Genomic DNA, 16,572 nt, shown 5'->3' on the forward strand with positions numbered 1-16,572 from the left:
AGCCTGGAGCCATGGTTGGGATGTTGGTTACAAGGGAGCCAATAGCATGAAGGGCGATGTGAGAGCCTGGAGCCATGGTTGGGATGTTGGTTACAATGGAGCCAATACCATGAAGGGCGATGTGAGAGCCTGGAGCCATGGTTGGGATGTTGGTTACAAGGGAGCCAATAGCATGAAGGGCGATGTGAGAGCCTGGAGCCATGGTTGGGATGTTGGTTACAAGGGAGCCAATACCATGAAGGGCGATGTGAGAGCCTGGAGCCATGGTTGGGATGTTGGTTACAATGGAGCCAATACCATGAAGGCCGATGTGAGAGCCTGGAGCCATGGTTGGGATGTTGGTTACAATGGAGCCAATACCATGAAGGGCGATGTGAGAGCCTGGAGCCATGGTTGGGATGTTGGTTACAATGGAGCCAATACCATGAAGGGCGATGTGAGAGCCTGGAGCCATGGTTGGGATGTTGGTTACAATGGAGCCAATACCATGAAGGGCGATGTGAGAGCCTGGAGCCATGGTTGGGATGTTGGTTACAAGGGAGCCAATACCATGAAGGGCGATGTGAGAGCCTGGAGCTAGGGTTGGGATGTTGGTTACAAGGGAGCCAATTGCATGAAGGGCGATGTGAGAGCCTGGAGCTAGGGTTGGGATGTTGGTTACAAGGGAGCCAATACCATGAAGGGTGATGTGAGAGCCTGGAGCTAGAGTTGGGATGTTGGTTACAAGGGAGCCAATACCATGAAGGGTGATGTGAGAGCCTGGAGCTAGGGTTGGGATGTTGGTTACAAGGGAGCCAATACCATGAAGGGTGATGTGAGAGCCTGGAGCTAGAGTTGGGATGTTGGTTACAAGGGAGTCAATACCATGAAGGGCGATGTGAGAGCCTGGAGACATGGTTGGGATGTTGGTTACAAGGGAGTCAATACCATGAAGGGCGATGTGAGAGCCTGGAGACATGGTTGGGATGTTGGTTACAAAGGAGCCAATACCATGAAGGGCGATGTGAGAGCCTGGAGCCAGGGTTGGGATGTTGGTTACAAGGGAGTCAATACCATGAAGGGCGATGTGAGAGCCTGGAGCCAGGGTTGGGATGTTGGTTACAAGGGAGTCAATACCATGAAGGGCGATGTGAGAGCCTGGAGACATGGTTGGGATGTTGGTTACAAGGGAGTCAATACCATGAAGGGCGATGTGAGAGCCTGGAGACATGGTTGGGATGTTGGTTACAAAGGAGCCAATACAATGAAGGGCGATGTGAGAGCCTGGAGCCAGGGTTGGGATGTTGGTTACAAGGGAGTCAATACCATGAAGGGCGATGTGAGAGCCTGGAGCCATGGTTGGGATGTTGGTTACAAAGGAGCCAATACCATGAAGGGCGATGTGAGAGCCTGGAGCCAGGGTTGGGATGTTGGTTACAAGGGAGTCAATACCATGAAGGGCGATGTGAGAGCCTGGAGCTAGGGTTGGGATGTTGGTTACAAGGGAGTCAATACCATGAAGGGCGATGTGAGAGCCTGGAGCTAGGGTTGGGATGTTGGTTACAAGGGAGTCAATACCATGAAGGGCGATGTGAGAGCCTGGAGCTAGGGTTGGGATGTTGGTTACAAGGGAGTCAATACCATGAAGGGCGATGTGAGAGCCTGGAGCTAGGGTTGGGATGTTGGTTACAAGGGAGCCAATACCATGAAGGGCGATGTGAGAGCCTGGAGCTAGGGTTGGGATGTTGGTTACAAGGGAGCCAATACCATGAAGGGCGATGTAAGAGCCTGGAGACATGGTTGGAATGTTGGTTACAAAGGAGCCAATACCATGAAGGGCGATGTGAGAGCCTGGAGCCAGGGTTGGGATGTTGGTTACAAGGGAGTCAATACCATGAAGGGCGATGTGAGAGCCTGGAGCTAGGGTTGGGATGTTGGTTACAAGGGAGCCAATAGCATGAAGGGCGATGTGAGAGCCTGGAGCTAGGGTTGGGATGTTGGTTACAAGGGAGCCAATACCATGAAGCGTGATGTGAGAGCCTGGAGCTAGGGTTGGGATGTTGGTTACAAGGGAGCCAATAGCATGAAGGGCGATGTGAGAGCCTGGAGCTAGGGTTGGGATGTTGGTTACAAGGGAGCCAATAGCATGAAGGGCGATGTGAGAGCCTGGAGCTAGGGTTGGGATGTTGGTTACAAGGGAGCCAATAGCATGAAGGGCGATGTGAGAGCCTGGAGCTATGGTTGGGATGTTGGTTACAAGGGAGCCAATAGCATGAAGGGCGATGTGAGAGCCTGGAGCTAGGGTTGGGATGTTGGTTACAAGGGAGCCAATAGCATGAAGGGCGATGTGAGAGCCTGGAGCCATGGTTGGGATGTTGGTTACAAGGGAGCCAATACCATGAAGCGTGATGTGAGAGCCTGGAGCTATTGTTGGGATGTTGGTTACAAGGGAGCCAATACCATGAAGCGTGATGTGAGAGCCTGGAGCTAGGGTTGGGATGTTGGTTACAAGGGAGCCAATAGCATGAAGGGCGATGTGAGAGCCTGGAGCTAGGGTTGGGATGTTGGTTACAAGGGAGCCAATAGCATGAAGGGCGATGTGAGAGCCTGGAGCTAGGGTTGGGATGTTGGTTACAAGGGAGCCAATAGCATGAAGGGCGATGTGAGAGCCTGGAGCCATGGTTGGGATGTTGGTTACAAGGGAGCCAATACCATGAAGGGCGATGTGAGAGCCTGGAGCTAGGGTTGGGATGTTGGTTACAAGGGAGCCAATAGCATGAAGGGCGATGTGAGAGCCTGGAGCCATGGTTGGGATGTTGGTTACAAAGGAGCCAATAGCATGAAGGGCGATGTAAGAGCCTGGAGACATGGTTGGGATGTTGGTTACAAAGGAGCCAATACCATGAAGGGCGATGTGAGAGCCTGGAGCCAGGGTTGGGATGTTGGTTACAAGGGAGCCAATACCATGAAGGGCGATGTGAGAGCCTGGAGCTAGGGTTGGGATGTTGGTTACAAGGGAGCCAATACCATGAAGGGCGATGTGAGAGCCTGGAGCCATGGTTGGGATGTTGGTTACAAGGGAGCCAATACCATGAAGGGCGATGTGAGAGCCTGGAGCTAGGGTTGGGATGTTGGTTACAAGGGAGCCAATACCATGAAGGGCGATGTGAGAGCCTGGAGCCAGGGTTGGGATGTTGGTTACAAGGGAGCCAATACCATGAAGGGCGATGTGAGAGCCTGGAGCTAGGGTTGGGATGTTGGTTACAAGGGAGCCAATACAATGAAGGGCGATGTGAGAGCCTGGAGCTAGGGTTGGGATGTTGGTTACAAGGGAGCCAATACCATGAAGCGTGATGTGAGAGCCTGGAGCCATGGTTGGGATGTTGGTTAGAAGGGAGCCAATACCATGAAGGGCGATGTGAGAGCCTGGAGCCATGGTTGGGATGTTGATTACAAGGGAGCCAATACCATGAAGGGCGATGTGAGAGCCTGGAGCCATGGTTGGGATGTTGGTTACAAGGGAGCCAATACCATGAAGGGCGATGTGAGAGCCTGGAGCTAGGGTTGGGATGTTGGTTACAAGGGAGCCAATACCATGAAGGGCGATGTGAGAGCCTGGAGCTAGGGTTGGGATGTTGGTTACAAGGGAGCCAATACCATGAAGCGTGATGTGAGAGCCTGGAGCCATGGTTGGGATGTTGGTTACAAGGGAGCCAATACCATGAAGGGCGATGTGAGAGCCTGGAGCTAGGGTTGGGATGTTGGTTACAAGGGAGCCAATACCATGAAGCGTGATGTGAGAGCCTGGAGCTAGGGTTGGGATGTTGGTTACAAGGGAGCCAATACCATGAAGGGCAATGTGAGAGCCTGGAGCTAGGGTTGGGATGTTGGTTACAAGGGAGCCAATACCATGAAGGGCGATGTGAGAGCCTGGAGCTAGGGTTGGGATGTTGGTTACAAGGGAGCCAATACCATGAAGGGCAATGTGAGAGCCTGGAGCTAGGGTTGGGATGTTGGTTACAAGGGAGCCAATACAATGAAGGGTGATGTGAGAGCCTGGAGCCATGGTTGGGATGTTGGTTACAAGGGAGCCAATACCATGAAGGGCGATGTGAGAGCCTGGAGCTAGGGTTGGGATGTTGGTTACAAGGGAGCCAATACCATGAAGGGCAATGTGAGAGCCTGGAGCTAGGGTTGGGATGTTGGTTACAAGGGAGCCAATACCATGAAGGGCGATGTGAGAGCCTGGAGCTAGGGTTGGGATGTTGGTTACAAGGGAGCCAATACCATGAAGGGCGATGTGAGAGCCTGGAGCCATGGTTGGGATGTTGGTTACAAAGGAGCCAATACCATGAAGGGCGATGTGAGTGCCTGGAGCTAGGGTTGGGATGTTGGTTACAAGGGAGCCAATACCATGAAGGGCGATGTGAGAGCCTGGAGCCAGGGTTGGGATGTTGGTTACAAGGGAGCCAATACCATGAAGGGCGATGTGAGAGCCTGGAGCCATGGTTGGGATGTTGGTTACAAGGGAGCCAATACCATGAAGGGCGATGTGAGAGCCTGGAGCTAGGGTTGGGATGTTGGTTACAAGGGAGCCAATACCATGAAGGGCGATGTGAGAGCCTGGAGCTAGGGTTGGGATGTTGGTTACAAGGGAGCCAATACCATGAAGGGCGATGTGAGAGCCTGGAGCTAGGGTTGGGATGTTGGTTACAAGGGAGCCAATACCATGAAGGGCGATGTGAGAGCCTGGAGCCATGGTTGGGATGTTGGTTACAAGGGAGCCAATACCATGAAGGGCGATGTGAGAGCCTGGAGCTAGGGTTGGGATGTTGGTTACAAGGGAGCCAATACCATGAAGGGCGATGTGAGAGCCTGGAGCCATGGTTGGGATGTTGGTTACAAGGGAGCCAATACCATGAAGGGCGATGTGAGAGCCTGGAGCTAGGGTTGGGATGTTGGTTACAAGGGAGCCAATACCATGAAGAGCGATGTGAGAGCCTGGAGCCATGGTTGGGATGTGTGTTACAAGGGAGCCAATACCATGAAGGGCGATGTGAGAGCCTGGAGCTATGGTTGGGATGTTGGTTACAAGGGAGCCAATACCATGAAGGGCGATGTAAGAGACTGGAGCCATGGTTGGGATGTTGGTTACAAGGGAGCCAATACCATGAAGCGTGATGTGAGAGCCTGGAGCCATGGTTGGGATGTTGGTTACAAGGGAGCCAATACCATGAAGGGCGATGTGAGAGCCTGGAGCTAGGGTTGGGATGTTGGTTACAAGGGAGCCAATACCATGAAGGGCGATGTGAGAGCCTGGAGCTAGGGTTGGGATGTTGGTTACAAGGGAGCCAATACCATGAAGGGCGATGTGAGAGCCTGGAGCTAGGGTTGGGATGTTTGTTACAAGGGAGCCAATACCATGAAGGGCGATGTGAGAGCCTGGAGCTAGGGTTGGGATGTTGGTTACAAGGGAGCCAATACCATGAAGCGTGATGTGAGAGCCTGGAGCTATGGTTGGGATGTTGGTTACAAGGGAGCCAATACCATGAAGGGCGATGTGAGAGCCTGGAGCTAGGGTTGGGATGTTGGTTACAAGGGAGCCAATACCATGAAGGGCGATGTGAGAGCCTGGAGCCATGGTTGGGATGTTGGTTACAAGGGAGCCAATACCATGAAGCGTGATGTGAGAGCCTGGAGCCATGGTTGGGATGTTGGTTACAAGGGAGCCAATACCATGAAGGGCGATGTGAGAGCCTGGAGCTATGGTTGGGATGTTGGTTACAAGGGAGCCAATACCATGAAGCGTGATGTGAGAGCCTGGAGCTAGGGTTGGGATGTTGGTTACAAGGGAGCCAATACCATGAAGGGCGATGTGAGAGCCTGGAGCCATGGTTGGGATGTTGGTTACAAGGGAGTCAATACCATGAAGGGCGATGTGAGAGCCTGGAGCCATGGTTGGGATGTTGGTTACAAGGGAGTCAATACCATGAAGGGCGATGTGAGAGCCTGGAGCCATGGTTGGGATGTTGGTTACAAGGGAGCCAATACCATGAAGCGTGATGTGAGAGCCTGGAGCTAGGGTTGGGATGTTGGTTACAAGGGAGCCAATACCATGAAGGGCGATGTGAGAGCCTGGAGCCATGGTTGGGATGTTGGTTACAAGGGAGCCAATACCATGAAGGGCGATGTGAGAGCCTGGAGCCATGGTTGGGATGTTGGTTACAAGGGAGCCAATACCATGAAGCGTGATGTGAGAGCCTGGAGCTAGGGTTGGGATGTTGGTTACAAGGGAGCCAATACCATGAAGGGCGATGTGAGAGCCTGGAGCTAGGGTTGTGATGTTGGTTACAATGGAGCCAATACCATGAAGAGCGATGTGAGAGCCTGGAGCCATGGTTGGGATGTTGGTTACAAGGGAGCCAATACCATGAAGGGCGATGTGAGAGCCTGGAGCTAGGGTTGGGATGTTGGTTACAAGGGAGCCAATACCATGAAGGGTGATGTGAGAGCCTGGAGCCATGGTTGGGATGTTGGTTACAAGGGAGCCAATACCATGAAGCGTGATGTGAGAGCCTGGAGCTATTGTTGGGATGTTGGTTACAAGGGAGCCAATACCATGAAGGGCGATGTGAGAGCCTGGAGCTAGGGTTGGGATGTTGGTTACAAGGGAGCCAATACCATGAAGGGCGATGTGAGAGCCTGGAGCTAGGGTTGGGATGTTGGTTACAAGGGAGCCAATACCATGAAGGGCGATGTGAGAGCCTGGAGCTAGGGTTGGGATGTTGGTTACAAGGGAGCCAATACCATGAAGCGTGATGTGAGAGCCTGGAGCTAGGGTTGGGATGTTGGTTACAAGGGAGCCAATACCATGAAGCGTGATGTGAGAGCCTGGAGCTATTGTTGGGATGTTGGTTACAAGGGAGCCAATACCATGAAGGGCGATGTGAGAGCCTGGAGCTAGGGTTGGGATGTTGGTTACAAGGGAGCCAATACCATGAAGCGTGATGTGAGAGCCTGGAGCTAGGGTTGGGATGTTGGTTACAAGGGAGCCAATACCATGAAGGGCGATGTGAGAGCCTGGAGCTAGGGTTGGGATGTTGGTTACAAGGGAGCCAATACCATGAAGGGCGATGTGAGAGCCTGGAGCCATGGTTGGGATGTTGGTTACAAGGGAGCCAATACCATGAAGGGCGATGTGAGAGCCTGGAGCTAGGGTTGGGATGTTGGTTACAAGGGAGCCAATACCATGAAGGGCGATGTGAGAGCCTGGAGCTAGGGTTGGGATGTTGGTTACAAGGGAGCCAATACCATGAAGGGCGATGTGAGAGCCTGGAGCTAGGGTTGGGATGTTGGTTACAAGGGAGCCAATACCATGAAGGGCGATGTGAGAGCCTGGAGCCATGGTTGGGATGTTGGTTACAAGGGAGCCAATACAATGAAGGGCGATGTGAGAGCCTGGAGCTAGGGTTGGGATGTTGGTTACAAGGGAGCCAATACCATGAAGCGTGATGTGAGAGCCTGGAGCTAGGGTTGGGATGTTGGTTACAAGGGAGCCAATACCATGAAGGGCGATGTGAGAGCCTGGAGCCATGGTTGGGATGTTGGTTACAAGGGAGCCAATACAATGAAGGGCGATGTGAGAGCCTGGAGCTAGGGTTGGGATGTTGGTTACAAGGGAGCCAATACCATGAAGGGCGATGTGAGAGCCTGGAGCTAGGGTTGGGATGTTGGTTACAAGGGAGCCAATACCATGAAGGGCGATGTGAGAGCCTGGAGCTAGGGTTGGGATGTTGGTTACAAGGGAGCCAATACAATGAAGGGCGATGTGAGAGCCTGGAGCCAGGGTTGGGATGTTGGTTACAAGGGAGCCAATACCATGAAGCGTGATGTGAGAGCCTGGAGCCATGGTTGGGATGTTGGTTACAAGGGAGCCAATACCATGAAGCGTGATGTGAGAGCCTGGAGCTAGGGTTGGGATGTTGGTTACAAGGGAGCCAATACCATGAAGCGTGATGTGAGAGCCTGGAGCCATGGTTGGGATGTTGGTTACAAGGGAGCCAATACCATGAAGCGTGATGTGAGAGCCTGGAGCCATGGTTGGGATGTTGGTTACAAGGGAGCCAATACCATGAAGGGTGATGTGAGAGCCTGGAGCCAGGGTTGGGATGTTGGTTACAAGGGAGCCAATACCATGAAGGGCGATGTGAGAGCCTGGAGCCATGGTTGGGATGTTGGTTACAAGGGAGCCAATACCATGAAGGGTGATGTGAGAGCCTGGAGCCAGGGTTGGGATGTTGGTTACAAGGGAGCCAATACCATGAAGGGCGATGTGAGAGCCTGGAGCTAGGGTTGGGATGTTGGTTACAAGGGAGCCAATACCATGAAGGGCGATGTGAGTGCCTGGAGCTAGGGTTGGGATGTTGGTTACAAGGGAGCCAATACAATGAAGGGCGATGTGAGAGCCTGGAGCTAGGGTTGGGATGTTGGTTACAAGGGAGTCAATACCATGAAGCTTGATGTGAGAGCCTGGAGCTAGGGTTGGGATGTTGGTTACAAGGGAGCCAATACCATGAAGGGCGATGTGAGAGCCTGGAGCTAGGGTTGGGATGTTGGTTACAAGGGAGCCAATACCATGAAGGGCAATGTGAGAGCCTGGAGCTAGGGTTGGGATGTTGGTTACAAGGGAGCCAATACCATGAATGGTGATGTGAGAGCCTGGAGCTAGGGTTGGGATGTTGGTTACAAGGGAGCCAATACCATGAAGCGTGATGTGAGAGCCTGGAGCCAGGGTTGGGATGTTGGTTACAAGGGAGCCAATACCATGAAGGGCAATGTGAGAGCCTGGAGCTAGGGTTGGGATGTTGGTTACAAGGGAGCCAATACCATGAAGGGCGATGTGAGAGCCTGGAGCCATGGTTGGGATGTTGGTTACAAGGGAGCCAATACCATGAAGGGCGATGTGAGAGCCTGGAGCTAGGGTTGGGATGTTGGTTACAAGGGAGCCAATACCATGAAGGGCGATGTGAGAGCCTGGAGCTAGGGTTGGGATGTTGGTTACAAGGGAGCCAATACCATGAAGGGCGATGTGAGAGCCTGGAGCCATGGTTGGGATGTTGGTTACAAGGGAGCCAATACCATGAAGGGCGATGTGAGAGCCTGGAGCTAGGGTTGGGATGTTGGTTACAAGGGAGCCAATACCATGAAGCGTGATGTGAGAGCCTGGAGCTAGGGTTGGGATGTTGGTTACAAGGGAGCCAATACCATGAAGGGCAATGTGAGAGCCTGGAGCTAGGGTTGGGATGTTGGTTACAAGGGAGCCAATACCATGAAGGGCAATGTGAGAGCCTGGAGCTAGGGTTGGGATGTTGGTTACAAGGGAGCCAATACCATGAAGGGCGATGTGAGAGCCTGGAGCCATGGTTGGGATGTTGGTTACAAGGGAGCCAATACCATGAAGGGCGATGTGAGAGCCTGGAGCTAGGGTTGGGATGTTGGTTACAAGGGAGCCAATACCATGAAGGGCGATGTGAGAGCCTGGAGCTAGGGTTGGGATGTTGGTTACAAGGGAGCCAATACCATGAAGGGCGATGTGAGAGCCTGGAGCCAGGGTTGGGATGTTGGTTACAAGGGAGTCAATACCATGAAGGGCGATGTGAGAGCCTGGAGCTAGGGTTGGGATGTTGGTTACAAGGGAGTCAATACCATGAAGGGCGATGTGAGAGCCTGGAGCTAGGGTTGGGATGTTGGTTACAAGGGAGCCAATACAATGAAGGGCGATGTGAGAGCCTGGAGCTAGGGTTGGGATGTTGGTTACAAGGGAGCCAATACCATGAAGCGTGATGTGAGAGCCTGGAGCTAGGGTTGGGATGTTGGTTACAAGGGAGCCAATACCATGATGGGCGATGTGAGAGCCTGGAGCCAGGGTTGGGATGTTGGTTACAAGGGAGTCAATACCATGAAGGGCGATGTGAGAGCCTGGAGCTAGGGTTGGGATGTTGGTTACAAGGGAGCCAATACCATGAAGGGCGATGTGAGAGCCTGGAGCCATGGTTGGGATGTTGGTTACAAGGGAGCCAATACCATGAAGGGCGATGTGAGAGCCTGGAGCTAGGGTTGGGATGTTGGTTACAAGGGAGCCAATACCATGAAGGGCGATGTGAGAGCCTGGAGCCAGGGTTGGGATGTTGGTTACAAGGGAGTCAATACCATGAAGGGCGATGTGAGAGCCTGGAGCTAGGGTTGGGATGTTGGTTACAAGGGAGCCAATACCATGAAGGGCGATGTGAGAGCCTGGAGCCATGGTTGGGATGTTGGTTACAAGGGAGCCAATACCATGAAGGGCGATGTGAGAGCCTGGAGCTAGGGTTGGGATGTTGGTTACAAGGGAGCCAATACCATGAAGGGCGATGTGAGAGCCTGGAGCCAGGGTTGGGATGTTGGTTACAAGGGAGTCAATACCATGAAGGGCGATGTGAGAGCCTGGAGCTAGGGTTGGGATGTTGGTTACAAGGGAGTCAATACCATGAAGGGCGATGTGAGAGCCTGGAGCCATGGTTGGGATGTTGGTTACAAGGGAGCCAATACCATGAAGGGCGATGTGAGAGCCTGGAGCTAGGGTTGGGATGTTGGTTACAAGGGAGTCAATACCATGAAGGGCGATGTGAGAGCCTGGAGCTAGGGTTGGGATGTTGGTTACAAGGGAGTCAATACCATGAAGGGCGATGTGAGAGCCTGGAGCCATGGTTGGGATGTTGGTTACAAGGGAGCCAATACCATGAAGGGCGATGTGAGAGCCTGGAGCTAGGGTTGGGATGTTGGTTACAAGGGAGTCAATACCATGAAGCGTGATGTGAGAGCCTGGAGCCATGGTTGGGATGTTGGTTACAAGGGAGCCAATACTATGAAGGGCGATGTGAGAGCCTGGAGCTAGGGTTGGGATGTTGGTTACAAGGGAGCCAATACCATGAAGGGCGATGTGAGAGCCTGGAGCTAGGGTTGGGATGTTGGTTACAAGGGAGCCAATACCATGAAGGGCGATGTGAGAGCCTGGAGCTAGGGTTGGGATGTTGGTTACAAGGGAGCCAATACCATGAAGGGCGATGTGAGAGCCTGGAGCTAGGGTTGGGATGTTGGTTACAAGGGAGCCAATACCATGAAGGGCGATGTGAGAGCCTGGAGCCATGGTTGGGATGTTGGTTACAAGGGAGCCAATACCATGAAGGGCGATGTGAGAGCCTGGAGCTATGGTTGGGATGTTGGTTACAAGGGAGCCAATACCATGAAGGGCGATGTGAGAGCCTGGAGCTAGGGTTGGGATGTTGGTTACAAGGGAGCCAATACCATGAAGGGCGATGTGAGAGCCTGGAGCCAGGGTTGGGATGTTGGTTACAAGGGAGCCAATACCATGAAGAGCGATGTGAGAGCCTGGAGCCATGGTTGGGATGTTGGTTACAAGGGAGCCAATACCATGAAGGGCGATGTGAGAGCCTGGAGCTAGGGTTGGGATGTTGGTTACAAGGGAGCCAATACCATGAAGGGCGATGTGAGAGCCTGGAGCCAGGGTTGGGATGTTGGTTACAAGGGAGCCAATACCATGAAGGGCGATGTGAGAGCCTGGAGCTAGGGTTGGGATGTTGGTTACAAGGGAGCCAATACCATGAAGGACGATGTGAGAGCCTGGAGCCAGGGTTGGGATGTTGGTTACAAGGGAGTCAATACCATGAAGCGTGATGTGAGAGCCTGGAGCTAGGGTTGGGATGTTGGTTACAAGGGAGCCAATACCATGAAGCGTGATGTGAGAGCCTGGAGCTATGGTTGGGATGTTGGTTACAAGGGAGCCAATACCATGAAGCGTGATGTGAGAGCCTGGAGCCATGGTTGGGATGTTGGTTACAAGGGAGTCAATACCATGAAGGGCGATGTGAGAGCCTGGAGCTAGGGTTGGGATGTTGGTTACAAGGGAGCCAATAGCAGCAAGGTACAGTTTGGTGTCAGAAGTATCGGAGGGTCTGCCAATATGTAAGCAAAGTAAGCTATGAGTAAGTTACAAGCTCCCTGAGGTCGCCAGTTCCTGGTTTATTTCCTCAAAGTGGACTACCAAAGCCTTTCACGTATGTTTGATTGTACTACATGGCAGTAGAGTTTTGGATTTAGGGTTTGCTCATTTTAAATAGTGTTAAATGAGTCGCTTACCAAGATTAACAAGCCACTCCCGCCATAAACTTTCTGGTTTAGTTTTGTCTAGTTCAAATGTATTTGTGTCTGTAATATTTATATTGTTTGTGCTTGCCTCTAAGTTGTTGTTGTTATAACATGTCTGATGAACAGGAAATTACTAGTAGTTATACAGACATTATATTTATTTTGATCAATCAAATTATCTTCTCTTGCCTCTCATCATAAAATTAAAACTATGCAAATGTTGTTGTTTTTTTTATTTGGAGTTGAACTATAGGCTTATAGTTCTCACTATCAACATCATGGGCGTAGCCACAGGGGGGTGGTTCAATGAAATCGCCCCCCTCCCGCAGGGGGGATAGGAGTTAAGTGACTGATCTTTTGCTTTAATTTTGTTTATTTTAGGTGAAATTTTAATACTAAACTATCACTTGCCCTAGCACAGCCAATGGGGTTTTGAGTTTAAAACCCCCTACCAAGGAGTTTTGAGTTGGAAACCTCCTACCAGGGGGTTTTAAGGTGTTTTGAGTTTGAAACCCCTTAACAAGATCGTAGTCAAGAGAAGTTACAAGCTCCCTGAGGCTGCGCTCCATTAATAAAGTGCAATGAAATTGAAAAGCACTAAATGTGGCTCTACAAAGATGGCTAAAACGGATTTTAGGAGTCAGTTATAGAGATCGGGTCTAAATCAAGGAAATCCTATGCCGAAGTGGGAGTCAACCCCTTAGTAAGGTTGTGACAGAGCGTCGCATGAGGTTTGCGGGACATGTTCTTCGACAAAATGAATTACGCATAATAAGAGTTGCGATGACATTCTAGTACAACTTGACGCCACAATTTCATGGAGGTCCTTAGAGCAGGTGGAAAGAGGTTTCAGACGTCAGTAAGAATAGCACATTAGGTTTTTGAAATAAAACTTTTTAATAGCAAAGTAATGCAATGTAGGTACCTCAAAATATGCATTTAGTTGGCTTTCAATACCAGAAATAGTGCCTGGCGGCGGGGCTTAGCCCCGCGATGGGGGAGCTCCGAGAGCTCCCCCAGACCCCTTGCTAGCTAGGGCGAGGAGTCAACAATTTTTCACTAACTCCAGGAAGAACCTATTCTGGGGCACAATAAACGCCTTCCAAAAGAATGAAGAGTCAGAATGTAATAGAGATTAATTATGTGCACACACACACACACATCAATCCATACAAACATATTTTTTTCGGGGGGGGGGGGGAGCGGGAGGGGAGAACAAAAAAAAAAATCCTGGCTACGCCCATGATCAAAATACAAACTTTATAATTCATAAAAAAAATAAATACTAACAATATAAAAAAAATTCTATATCTGAAAAAAAAAATCGTTAACAAGTATATGTAGTTCTCTTTGTTACCATGTGTGTAATGTATAAATAAATATGGATAAAATACGCCAGTGCTGAATATTGTCACATATTAAATACGTCTAACCAAGAGAGTTGGGGAACTAGGTGTACATGAGTAATACTGACCTTCTTCCGCCACTTGCTGGTCAGTAAACAAGAAGACCACTTGTTTGTTTTCGACTCCCAGTTTGTTGTACAGGGACTTTAAATCTTCCCTGCAGTCAAACAATACCCCAAAATGTTTATTTTTCAAAAACAAAGATGAGAAAAGAGAGGTAATTCGAGGCCAAGTCACATTTAGATTTGTCATTAATAGTTTCCCCTGACCTTACGACCGAAACTATGTTATTAGTAATCATCTATCAACAGGATTTATTACATTTATATAAATATAAATAAATATAAATTATATATCTAAAGGGCCTTTTTGTGACAGTACCCGGTACCCACCGGTAGGGCGTACTATCACCTTTTTCAATGTGAGGAAACATTATTACTTTTCTTGTATTTTAATGTTAAGTATTAATTCATTTGTAGTTAAAAGTTAGGCAATCCATCAGATATGGTCACTGAAGGTGTGGCCTGAAAATATGGTCACTAAAATCCAGGGTCACTTAAAATACAATCAATGAAAACTGACACCCCTGAACCAAGTCGAGGTTATTAAGGCAAAGAAAACATCTTCAAGCCTAGCTGTATGTCCAAAGTTTGCACGGGGATAACCCTGATTGGTCAAAATGAACAGGGCTCGGTCCTAATGCTGTTTAGTGAACAGAAATAGAATGTAGCCAATGTCGTCTCTAAATAAAATTGCTACTCAAAAGATGCTTTCATTTTCATAGACTTTTGTGATATTATTAATACAGTTTACTTAAAGAACAAGCAATAGAAAAAAGAATTTTTTTTTTAAAGCTTATCTAAGAAGAGGAACCGCTAAGTACTGCCATTGATCTGGAAACTACATGGTTTATCTCCCTTTCTGCTATTAAAAGCAGAATTAATTAATTAATACTAAATGATTAACTAATCGATTAATTTTTTGTTAGTTCGTGCATTGTTATCAACTGTGATAAACTATGCCAATTTCAACTTGATCCGAGAAGTAGCATTTATTCTCCTTATTTGGAAATCCAAATAAATGATCACTTACTATTAATTATCTATTGGTTTAATTTTTTAAATTAACTCATGTATTGTCAGGTTTATTGAACAATTGTGCAAAGTTTTAAAACTTAACCCGAGAAAGGGAAATGGTAGAAAAAAAACATGTTCAAACTTTTTTACTAGACAGACAGACAGAGTTGATATAAGCTTTGTAAACAATGGAAAAGCAAGATTCTCTAAAACAGATTTTAAATGACACTTTTCCTAAGTACATCACCGAAGCACTCACCTAAAACTATTCTCATTGTAGCCTCGACTCAACATAATCTGAAAGACTTCACACCTGGCGGCATACGAGGCGAGATGACACAGACTTTGCTTGCCACTGCCCCCAACACCCACCAAGAGTGAGTTGCCCCTGGACGTAACACACAGAATAAAAAAAATCAAAAATGAATTCAGCCTTCAAAACAACTAAAAGTCAATGTTATTATTGGATAGAGGTAAACATTTAGGCTAGGTTTGTCTTGTAGAGGTAAACATTTTGGCTAGGTCTGTCTTGTAGAGGTAAACATTTAGGCTAAGGTTTGTCTTGTAGAGGTAAACATTTTGGCTAGGTCTGTCTTGTAGAGGTAAACATTTAGGCTAAGGTTTGTCTTGTAGAGGTAAACCTTTAGGCTAAGGTTTGTCTTGTAGAGGTAAACCTTTAGGCTAAGGTTTGTCTTGTAGAGGTAAACATTTTGGCTAGGTCTGTCTTGTAGAGGTAAACATTTAGGCTAAGGTTTGTCTTGTAGAGGTTAACTTCTAGGCTAGGTCTGTATTGTATCACGACAAGTGTGTGTGTGTGTGGGGGGGGGGAAGCAGCAACTTTAGCATAAATGGAACCATACTCCCTAGGGGGAGAGGTGTTACTCAACTTCCTCCTCGAAAGTTTATTTTTGTTGTGCTTTAGCTGACGTGACATTGGACTTCAGTTGTTTAATGCACCACTGGTTTTTCAATAGTCATGATTTATACTTCCATTTCCCTTGTGGTTGTCATGTAATGTTCTCTCTGTGGCATTTTACGTCTCGAGAGACGATCTTTTCACTTTGCAACTTCTTGTGTGACTAAAGAGGCCAATCCTTGATACACAGCTGCGATCGCAGGTTGGGCATATATAATCACCAGGCGCCGTTGCATTTTCACCCTTCTTTATGCTTCTGCAGTGTATGACATTTGCATTCCGTGACCCTTCCTTTATGCTCTCTCTCCATGTGGATCTATCCAGTGCAACCTCTTCCCAGCTGCCGGTGTCGATTTTGAAGAGCTTCATGTCGCGTTTGCATACATCCGTATAACGTAAAAGTGGACGACCAGCGGTTCTCCTGCCTTCTATTAGATCGCCATACAGGATGTCCCGTGGAAGTCGACCTACTGGCATTCTACGAACGTGGCCAAGCCAGCCAAGGCGTCTGCTGCTGATAACAGAGCGGATGTCCTGGCACCCTGCTCTTTGTAGCACTTCCCTCGTTGGTTATCTTATCTTGCCACCTTATTTTAAAGATCCGCCTTAGACATCGGAGGTGGAAGACATTCAGCTTTTTCCTGCCATAAGTAGGTTGACAATGTTTCACTTCCGTACAGCAAGGTGCTCAACACACATGTCTGGTAGACTAGAGCTTTAGTACTGTTGGTCAGCAATATGTTGTTCCAGACTCTTTTCTGCAATCGTGACATGGTGGCCATTGCCTTGACCATCCTGTTGTTTATGTCTTTATCCAGTAGAGTGTTGTTTGATATGATGGAGCCAAGGTAACAAAAGTGATCCACAATTTCTAGTAGTTGGCCATTAATGCTTACTTGAGGTGCAGTGTTTTTGTTTTGGACAAGTATCTTAGTCTTGCTTTGACTGATGTTTAAGGCAAGGCAAGGTACTAGTGACTTCCCCTTACAGC

The 16,572-nt window shown here is 49.1% G+C and overlaps 1 protein-coding gene across 6 annotated transcripts in view; it reads right to left on the reverse strand.

Annotated features, from left to right (window-relative positions):
• The window catches only part of LOC106059156 (dynein axonemal heavy chain 10-like), a 190,307-nt gene that overhangs the window by 61,540 nt on the left and 112,195 nt on the right, over positions 1–16,572 (reverse strand). For all 6 annotated transcript variants that reach the window (XM_056006410.1, XM_056006409.1, XM_056006408.1 and 3 more), the window contains 2 exons: positions 14,925–15,053; positions 13,658–13,746 (listed from right to left, as the gene is read on the reverse strand). In XM_056006410.1, coding sequence (XP_055862385.1) covers positions 13,658–13,746; positions 14,925–15,053 — 218 coding nt within the window. The remainder of the gene's footprint in view (positions 1–13,657; positions 13,747–14,924; positions 15,054–16,572) is intronic.

The sequence above is a fragment of the Biomphalaria glabrata genome, chromosome 12 (genome assembly GCF_947242115.1).
Source record: "Biomphalaria glabrata chromosome 12, xgBioGlab47.1, whole genome shotgun sequence".
NCBI classification, from domain to species: domain Eukaryota; kingdom Metazoa; phylum Mollusca; class Gastropoda; family Planorbidae; genus Biomphalaria; species Biomphalaria glabrata.